Below are 10,550 nucleotides of genomic sequence, written 5' to 3'. Positions count from 1 at the left end.
TCAAATTGTAAGTCACTTTGGATAAGGTCTTTTGGCAAATGCCATAAATGTAAATGGACTGTGTTGTAATCATACATGAAATAGATTACCAGCATTTTTAACTCTCTTCAAACCAGCATTACATTTTCACACTAAAATTAAATTCACCAGAAATTCAAGAGTCAGATTTAATCATTCTTGGGGTCATACTTATAATTATTATTATTGAATATAATGTATACTTTTAGTGTGATTTTAGTGACGTCTAAAACTCCTCAGCTTCAACGGCTCTAAAATGTGTGTGCTATTAACTCATCTAGAGTTTTAAAGTCCTTAAGTTCCTTTAGCACATACAATTAGGGATGTTATATTTATGTAATCCATTATGCATGAATAGTAATTGTATTTTATAATAAAACATGCAGCACAAAACGCAAGCAAATTAGTCAAAACAATTTATTCAGTATTGTAAAAAACATGTTCATAGATTAAATTATTTTACAAGTCACAAATTAGTCATATATTTTAACAAAAGTTTAGACTACTTTTGTGTAATGAATACAAAAATAGCCAGAGCAAAATGAAAGTAGTTCAGAAAACAGTTTAATACAGATTAGTCTTCTTCATTATCCGCAAGAACTCCTGTTCATTGATTTCTCCATCTCCGTCTCTGTCTGCCTCGTCGATCATTTCCTGCCAGAGAGATCACCCGGGTTACGTGGCGGAACAAAACCCTCTACAGTCTGACAAAAACATTTCCCTGATGCCATCAGCTGTTTGTTCCTAACGATGAATATCTTTGTGTGGTCAAAATACACCTATCACACTTAATCTAGACAGCACCAAGTCAGCATGTAGTTGTATAGACTTTAAATACACAATGAATACAGAAACATGACCTCTTTGGATTGTTTTTGTGCCCAAGAGTGGCAAACAATGTATACATGCAATACTCTTATAATAGGTTATGTGATTTGGCCAAACTTACCTGCAGTTCCTCATCTGTCAGATTTTCACCAAGCTCCTTTGCAACTCGCTTGAGATTTTTGAAGGAAATCTTGCCAGTTCCATCATCATCAAACAAACGGAATGCTTTCAGAATTTCTTCCTTTGAATCCTTTTCACTCTGTTTTAAAAAAAATAAAAAAAAATAAAAAAATCATAAACATGCAATAATAATACCCTGAAGGCAGGAACTGACTTCAGTAACTGGATGCAAAAAGTAATTCACAATGGGCAAAGGAAACCCCTGTCGCAACCAAAAGGAAGGGCCTGTATATTTTCTTGGACCTATGGCATCGTCGGGATCTGAAGACTCCAGTGAACCTTCAGAAAGTTGTTCCACTTAGAATGCAAGGGCGAGTTTACAACCCCAAACATTTGCCACAATGTTGGACGCATATATTTGTATATGTAGATTTCCTTTCACTTGATCTAAGGGGCTCCAGGCTCCAAATCTGTTCCAGCATGACAATGGGCACAATGTAATGACCATAAAGACTTGATTTGTGACCCTGCTGGTAATAGAAGTGTAGATTAGTTTCTCAAGGTCTTGTAAAAACAATAAACCATTCTTTCAGGTAGTGTATTCAATTTGGTAATATGCTCTTCTGGCAAGTTCTCTAGTTTGTAGTTCTTCAATTAAAGGAACTTTTGTCCTATCCAAAAATGTATCTGCTCCATAACGTGCTTGTACGCTTTGACCGAATGCGACTATAAAAACCCTGGCGATTAATTTCCCTCTAATCCTAAAATTTTTTTAAATAGCCGCAGCCTTCTATATATAAACTGAATAAATCTACAACTGCTTCAGAAAACCCCACACAGTTTTTCAGTCGGGCTAAGAGTGTGCTGTGTACTACAGTATCAAAAGCACAATAATGTCCGATAACAGCAAAATCAAACATTGCCAGCATCAGTATTTATTCATATAGTACTTTGGGCTTCTCTTAGAACTTTGGGAAGATCATAAACATAACTGCAATTTTCAATTTGTTGGGTACCATATGAGCACTATTTTAAAGTTTGAGCAATTTTACCATTTTTTGTGTCATCATGGACAGAAAGTCATTGAAGTCGATGGTGCCGGAGCCTTCTTTATCAATATCAGCAATCATCTTCTTGATTTCCTCCTTCTTTGGCTCAAAACCAAGAGCACGCATAGCAACCTGGATGAAGCGAATAAATACAAATGAGATATATACATACACATATATACACATATATAAAATCAAACCTAGGTCTTTAGTGGTGTTTTATCTATCTAGACCTCTTAATAGCATCATAAATAACACCACTGGTATAGAAATCATCAATACTATACAGAATAACAGAGGGAAAACCTGGGAAATGTGGATTTCTTGGGGATTTAAAATTCAGGCAAATCGTAAAGAATACGGAAAAGTTTAACAATTGTTTTAAACTGTTTTGGCCGACTTTTCCTCACAATGTCCAGCTTTTTCCTGAAAAGTCTGTCTTGTAAATAGATTGTAAGTGGATCTGTGACCAAATTAATTTCTCCTCCGCTGTCAGCCATTGTGGAATGAAAAAACAGCCATTAAGTCTACACCTGTATATTTTAGTGTGTGCAGATTGCTAGAGGTGTGGATTGCTAGCTCTGACTAGTGCACTAATCTGATTGGTAAAAGTAGCAGCTTTATTATTATTTTTACTTTACTCACTCACTCACTCACACACTCTCACACTCTCACACTCTCACACTCTCACACTCTCACACTCTCACACTCTCACACACACGGATCATCTACCCTGTATATCAAGGATGTACTGCTGACATATAGGGCAGAGATGCGTGTGACTGGTGTTTATTTATCAGGAAATATTACTGCCATTTATAACATATAGGTAAGTGGAGTTATTTGTCACTTAATTATGAGTTACATACATTAACAATCATTTACATCTTAGCCAATTTACCATGTTTTTGAAGGGGCAGGGGAAGCTATGGAAACTGGATTAAAACATGCAAAACATGAGAGAACATGCATAGAACAATAGCTGGTGCAATAAAGGTTGAAGCCCAGCTACAAAAACAGTGTGTTCCAAACTGGGGAAAAAACATGTTTAACTAAGGAGGCCCTTAAACCTGACTGAGTTACACCAGTTATGTCAGGAGCGATGAATTAAAATTCTGGCAATGTAGTGTGAGAAACTTGTGTACATCTTCTTCAAACATCTCTTTAAGCAATTAAAAGGCAACTTAAATACTTGAAGTGTATGTAATCCTCTGTCTCACTAAAAAGTCTGATATAGTAAATATATGCCTTGGAGAGTATTTAGAAGTTATCCATGATGGGGAAAAAGATACACCAACACAAATGTGTGGTAGCACAAAATGTGTTGTGCTTGGAGTTTGAATGTCTTTATCCTTGCGGTATGCAAATGTTTGCTCTCAATTGTTTCGAACACTTTAAAGGTATTGTCTTACTTTCAGCTCTTTTACATCAATAGTGCCAGAACCGTCAGTGTCAAACAGATCGAATGCCTCTCGGATCTCCTGCTTCTGTTCCTCTGTCAATTCCTGTTTGGCAGCTGCTTTCTTCCGCTGAATTGCACTTGCACTCGGTTTTCTGTAGCTAGATGCCTGAAAACAAAAAACAATTTTTACCAACATAAAAGTTTGTCCATGTAACATTTCAAATACAGCATTCTTAAACATATTTTAGAAGATAGCAGCATATACACTCAATGACCAAATTACAATTAACCCTGTTTCTAAAACTGGGTGTACAGATGGCTCTCTGTCCACAACTGTTGTCAAGGTTGTATCTGAGCTACATTCTAACAGATTGAACAAGTCTAAACCTTCTAAACATTCATCAATGATGCAGAAGATCTGAATTTTCTAAAATGGTCAAGTCATCCTGTCTGGCACAGTGTGCAGTGACTAACTATTATGGAACAATAGTGATACTTAATCTTTATTTCTCTCATCCAGTCACCCCACTAACCCTCCTTCTTTCTCACTTTCTGCATTTAACATGCTCCTGAGGCACCAGTTCTCCTGTCCCTTTCTTTGTTTTAGATCTACCTGTTTCATCCCAACATCCTAACTCTGGATGGAGTTCTCTTCAACAGGAAGCCACACTGTGCAGCTTGGTGTGGCTCCACATGAACATCCTAAAGATCCAGTTACGGAGCAACTAATGAACTATGGGGATGAATTTTCAATTGTAATTAATATAAACAGTTTGATACAATGGCTTTGGACTCTCCCATCACTGAACAGTACACTTCAACAACGGAACTGTAATAAATGAACTTTCGGTGTCACACAGATGAGGATGGGTTCCTTTTTGTGTCCGGTTCCTCTCATAATCTCAAGGAGGTTTTTCCTTACATCTGTCACCACTGGCTCATTCATTTGGGATTAATTTATAGGCACTAACATATAAATTCATATTTTATTACCGAATTTTTATACCTGTAAAGCTGCTTTCGGAGAGTGTCCTTTGTTAAAAGCGCTAAACAAATAGAAATTAATTGAACCAAGATCCTCCAGTTTGACCCATGTTTACACTGCTACATGGACTGGACTGCTGTCTCCTGATAGAATTAGATGTTTGCATGAATCAACAGATGTACATGAGTATTAGGGATGGGTTCCTAATAAACTGGTCATTGAGTATCCTGAATACAAAATAAAGAGCTGATACTAAATAAAAGTGTACAGACACTTGATGGACAAATGAAGGCAAACGTAAAACATTTTGCAACATTAAACATGCAAAGAAACTACGTCTGTGATGCTTTCACATCTTTTAAAATGCAGGAAGTGTCAAGTTTTTTTTTTTTTTTTTTCACTGGGTGGCTTTGCTGCACAAAATTAGGAAATCTACCTGTATAACTAACACTATACTTTTACAAAACCATTTAGTTTGCTGCTTGCTAATGAAATGCCTGCTTTCACTAGCAGTATGTAAGCTAGCTGTTAGCTAATGAGAAAACAACGCTGTTTTTGTTACTAAGTTACTTACAACAGCCAGCCGTTAGCTTCACGCTAACTTGCTAACAACGTCAAATGGGTTTGCGTTTAAAATGTTACGGTTAATTAAAAACAGTGCAAAAACTTCTTACCATCTTCGAATAAATGTATATGAATTTCGCCGCAGAAACAAATAAAACTGTAACTAACCACCAATCAACCGTTACACAACGTTTGGTAACGCTGTTTAGGTAAGCAAGGGTGTCAAACAACTTTTTAAAGGGTGTGGCCTTCCTAGAGCGACAGCGGAAGTAGCGAATTGAAATTCAGCCTTGCTTTACCCAAAGCTAATCTGACCAATCGTAAGTATGTGGGCGGGACATCACAGCTTGTGATTGGCAGTTGAGCGTTCGTTTCGATTTAGTCTCCTAGCAACAGGCTGTGAAGAAACCGCGCATGCGTAAACCCCGACTCGCATGGCGGTGTGGGAGACTCGCGGTTGTTTGCGGAAAAGGTCTGCCTTTTTTATTTAGTGGGGTTTTTTTTTTAGCTCGATCAAAGATGTCCGCGGTGTTGTTTGGAGATAGTACAAAGATTTGCACCATCATTGCGAGGTAAGGTAATCGATCAAGCAAGATTAAATTCAGTTTCATACAAATGCAGTGCTAATCTAAACAGGACTCGCATGCTCATGGAGAAATACTGACTCTTTAGAGTGACTCTGACTCCCAGGTAGTCTATAAGATTTCTTAAATACACAGAGAGTGCCTGTTTGTAACCCAAGTTTACACATAATGCTCTAAATGTTTGCAATAAAACCAAGTTAAACAAAACATTTTGTTGTAATCAATGTGCACAAACCATTTTGTTTACCTTTTGTCTAATTACAATGTTCCCTCCCGTACTCAGTTCTCTCCGCACACTGCACTGTAAAATACACAGAAGGTTTACTGGCGGCGCTATTTTGGGTTTTGTGTTTTTGTCCTACACTGTCTTGTATTTTCTTGCACTGTCTTCTGTTGTCTTTGCACTGCCTGTCTTGCATTGTTTGCACCAGGTTGCACACGATGCACTTTATGTGGCGAGGACACTAGTCCTTAGCCCTGTGTTTTGGGGTGTCTGTGCACCCAAATGAGGATTGTGTTCCCTTTTGAGGCTGGTTCCTCTCAAGGTTTCTTCCTCATAACATTTAAAGGAGTTTTTCCTCTCCACAGTCACCATCGCTGCTCATCAGGGATAAATACCTACATTCACCCTGACTGTTTAATTCTGTAAAGCTGCTTTGAGACAATGTCTGTTGTGAAAAGCGCTTTAGAAATAAACTTCAGTTAACCTGACTTGACCTGTGCTTTGTTATGTAGCTTTATGTTGTCTATGTAGCACCAGGGTTGTTTAATTTGTAAAAGCTTGTTGACTTGAGTTGGGTTTAAATGGTGTAAGAGCTTTAATGTGCAATTTTTACCAATCAGTTTGTTATTATAATGTGTTATCAATAATTTATAAATGTGGTTATAGCAAGTTTCTGGCCTGATACAAAATTATGTATATAAAATGATACAACCTTAAATAAATAACTCCCTAATCTCATCTATCCTTCGTCTTTATAGAGAGAAAAATGTATAACATTTACAGTATATACTGTATGCTTGTGGCAGAGGGCCCAGGCACGAGTGGAGGGCAGAGCATGTGATCTGTTTTAGTGTTCTATGACGCCGTGTTCCAAGAAGATACACCTATACTCTGTTAGGTTTGCTTTCTGTGTAAAAAAATATTAACAAAATAAAATATTTTAAACTTTGTCAAATTGCTATCACCATTGTAACTCAGTGACTACCTGTATTAGATTTTTTTTAATTGTAAGTGGATTCATCATTATAATCCTCCAACCTCTTGTTTTTACAGATAGTAAAATTGCATCTCTCCACTCCCAAATGGTGTCACTGATGGGCAGTGCAGCGACAAACCACGGTTGCCATATTGGGCTCCAGCAACTGGAGGCCATATCAGCTGCAACTCATTCATTTTTGGGGCCCGGTAAGCGGTACAAAATGATCCAGGACGAGGCAAGTGGCGAGTCAGTGCTAGTCAGGTCCTGTTATCGTCTGCTGGAGCAGTTGGAGCTCAGTGGTTCTGTGGCTCAGCTTGTGCACGAAACCACCCGGGCACATTGGAAGACACTGCGTTCAGGCACGGCCTCGCTGCTTTTCTTGTCTGGCGTCTGGAGCAGGGTGGCATTGGAATGTCTTCACCAAGGCATTTCTATTCGGCACATAGTAGCTGGCATGTCAAAGGGGTTGGAAGTGTGTTTAAATGCCTGTAATCTGAGTGCCGTGAATGTGGATTCAGTTGTTTTTAATGCTAATGTACAGAAACAGCGACTGATTAGGACATCACAGAGCGGTGAGGATTGTGTGAATACAGTGAATAGCTTATTAAGGGACCTTTCATTGAGTATAGGAGTGAAGGAATTATCCCAGGACCGATCAAAAACCAAAAATAGTGTGCGTACACTTTGCTTACTCAAAGACCAATTTCCATTAAAGCACAATTTAAAACTCAAGCACAGCAGGCACTTTAATTCCAGACATATCACAGAAGATGGGCGGACACAAACAAATGTTTTTGACATCACTCAGCTGGCTGAAGCCGTCTGTCACGGATGTGAGACGACAGTGAGATTAGTAATCGAAGCTAGTAGGATTCAGTGTAGACGCAGTGAAAATCAAAGCCATAAAGCATTAGATGTTGATAAACTAGTTACATGCTTATTGCCAGGATTAACTGAGGGGCACTCAAGTGTACTCCATGGGTACGTTGTGCTGTTGTCTGCAGAACTGGCATTGCTTGTCAAGCATTTAGAAGAACGGACATTAAAGATGAGCCTGGTTCATGGTGACCTGAGTGAGAAACATCGTCACATAGGTTTCAACAGGCCTAGAGGTGTCACGTATATTAGCGATTGCTCTGATTTAACAGGAATCAGTAAAGAGGACAAATGGATGGACGAGGCACTGACAATACTTCTAAATCTCAAGGTAGACATTGTTCTTGTAAGTGGAGGTGTTGCTGAGCAGCTGAAAAATCACTGCCTCCATCACCACATCCTCATTATTGAAAATGTACAAGTGTCTGTTTTGAATGATTTTGCTAAAGCTACGGGTGCACTTCCTGTCTCATACATCACGCAGCTCAGCGAGCAATGCGTTGGCTCCAGAGTTTGTGTGAACACGCAAAGAGAGTATCGGACTGAAGGAACCGAATGGATTGTGGTGAACGTTCTTACAGATGACACAGTTCTGGTCACGGCCCTCATCGCGAGCTGTGTTCATGCTAAGCTCCAGAGTATGGAGGATCAGTTTTGGAGCTGTGCTTATCGAGTGCACCATGCACTTAATGACAGAAAACTGCTGCCTGGAGCCGGAGCTGCAGAACTGATCTGCATCCATCAGCTCCAAAATCATGAAAATGTATCCCAGTCAGAGGAGAAAGGAGACATGCTCGATGCAGCAAGAGGAGCAGCACCGTATGAGCAGGTAATTCTGCAGATGATGGCAAAAGGCTGGATGGATTATGTGTCTACACTGATGCTGAACACTGGACATGTCAAATCCAAAACACAGGCATGGACATATGTAACTCAGCATATCAAACAGTGGGGGAACAAAGTGCCTGGAAATAGTGAGATGCGGGAAACTCTTCTAAAAATGCAGAATGATTTAGAAATAATGCCTGTAGGAGGTGAAAGTAAAGAGGAAGAAGAAATGATGCAGAAAGGAGTAAAAATAGGAGTTTATGATAATATGATGGTGAAGTTTGAAGTTTGGAGGAGAGCTCTTGATTTAGTGTTTTTGATTCTTCAGTCAGACACTGAAATTGTCACAGGAATAAATAACAGTGAAGGACAATACAGAGATTTTGTGATTCTTTAATATACTGTTCTTCAAAAATAAACAAATATTTGTCATTTCTTCAGTTAAGCTTGGTTACTCTCTTTATTTAAGTAACATCACCAATCCTGTCAGGCACCACCAGCGGCTTTGCATTTCATTCCTTCACCTCGTTTGAGTACATGTTTGTTCCTTTTTTTGCCCTGTCACATTGTAGCTGTGTGTATCCTACAGTCACCTTGGACATGAGGCACAAAGTTGTCTGTTTTTATGACTTTTGCCCAGATGTGCAGCCTATTCAACACCTGTATGGCACTGCTATTATTTGGATGTCACTTTTTTGTTTGTTTATTTTTTTTCCATTACAGTAGGGCTGCAACTAACAATTATTTTGATAAATGATTAATTATCAATGTTTTTAAATTGGATAGCAAAAAACTTTTTATTTTATTTGATGTTTTGCTTATTATAACTATATTAAACCATAATTCAGGGTTTTTATGTATACAAGTGTACTTAAAAAATTCAAAAGCCACTTGTTGAGTTTAACTATCTTTAAATCTTGAACTATCTTTGAACAAATTCACTCATGCTGGGTTGTTTCTTTCGGTAAAAAAAAACAAAACAAATCTGAATATGCTTCAGCATTTGAGTATGAAAGTTTCAAATCAATCAATTCAAATCAAATCAAATTTTATTGTCACATACATATAGAGTACGACATGCAGTGAAATGCTTTGTACGATTTGTCCGGCATGAGGGAATAGGATGGGGGGAAAAATAAAACAAGGGAAAAAACAAGGCAGATAAATAAAAACAATAAACTATGTAAAATATAAAAATAGGAAAAATTTTATATACAGGGTATGTTTATGGATACAGGGTATGCTTATGTACAGTAGACAATAATCACATGGTTGATGTGATTGTCCTTAAAGTGAACGTGTGCGGTATGGTGTGGTATAAGTGAACGTGTGCGGTATGGTGTGGTATAAGTGAACCTGTGCGGTATGGTGTGGTATAAAGTGCAAATTCATTAACATTTATATTGGTTTTAATGATAATTGCAGGTGGCATGTTGACAACAATGCTTAAAAAATCTTTATAAAATATAATACATTGTTTTAACAGTTTTTGTTTAAAAAAAATACAGACATTGTGTGCAGTTGTAAAGATATGAGCATCTAAAATATATAATTTAATTTTGTATAATAATAAAAATATATGCATAAATTAAATATACAAACATTATAAACTAGCATTTGAATGAAGTGAATCACTTTTGAAAACATAAGTTAATGTAGACAAATGCTATAAAAAAGGGAATGGAGTGGAGAAACTCAGAAAACTAACAGGCTTGACAAAAAAAGGGAAAAAATATGCATTGGTGTACAAAGGCATAAGCTTTCGCTGATAACCACAACAGTGAATAAAAATGTGATCGTTTCCTGCTGCTGTTATTTTCTGCTTTTAGATTCAGTGTTTGTTCACGCTTTTTTAATTGAATCCATCGCTATGGATATGTGAGGTGATTGTGCAACCTGTTGCTCGCGACTCACACCAGAACAGATCCAGTGCGACTGTTCTGTAGTTAGCAAACAGTTTATACAATAGCACTTCATTAAACCATACCATTTTCACATGATGAAATTATACAGTTTTTGTTTAACGTGCTGATGTTCTCGTGATGTGCTCATGCATCACTGTGGTACCTCAATGCCACACAAGCTCAGCTTTGC

The 10,550-nt window shown here is 37.8% G+C and overlaps 2 protein-coding genes across 4 annotated transcripts; one reads left to right on the top strand and one right to left on the bottom strand.

Annotated features, from left to right (window-relative positions):
- Nucleotides 1-514: 514 nt before the first annotated feature.
- On the bottom strand, nt 515-5,244 carry cetn4 (centrin 4). Its single transcript, XM_083545854.1, has 5 exons — nt 5,077-5,244; nt 3,428-3,583; nt 2,019-2,147; nt 968-1,105; nt 515-672 (listed from the first exon to the last, which is right to left on the bottom strand). The coding sequence occupies exons 1-5, from the start codon at nt 5,077-5,079 to the stop codon at nt 583-585; spliced, it is 516 nt and encodes a 171-aa protein (XP_083401980.1). The 5' UTR covers nt 5,080-5,244; the 3' UTR covers nt 515-582.
- Nucleotides 5,245-5,375: 131 nt separating this feature from the next.
- Nucleotides 5,376-8,896, top strand: bbs12 (Bardet-Biedl syndrome 12). 3 transcript variants are annotated; one of them, XM_083547064.1, is made up of 2 exons: nt 5,376-5,538; nt 6,827-8,896. In XM_083547064.1, exon 2 carries the CDS (start codon nt 6,856-6,858, stop codon nt 8,851-8,853), a length of 1,998 nt encoding a protein of 665 aa, XP_083403190.1. In that variant the 5' UTR covers nt 5,376-5,538; nt 6,827-6,855; the 3' UTR covers nt 8,854-8,896. The 3 variants fall into 3 exon arrangements, with proteins under 3 accessions (XP_083403190.1, XP_083403189.1, XP_083403191.1); XM_083547063.1 differs by having other exon boundaries at nt 5,380-5,438; XM_083547065.1 differs by lacking the exon at nt 5,376-5,538 and adding an exon at nt 5,561-5,656.
- The last annotated feature ends 1,654 nt before the right edge of the window (nt 8,897-10,550 follow it).

Source organism: Silurus aristotelis (assembly GCF_946808225.1).
Source record: "Silurus aristotelis genome assembly, chromosome: 7".
Lineage (NCBI taxonomy): Eukaryota > Metazoa > Chordata > Actinopteri > Siluriformes > Siluridae > Silurus > Silurus aristotelis.
This window is presented reverse-complemented; position numbering and strand designations above follow the sequence as displayed.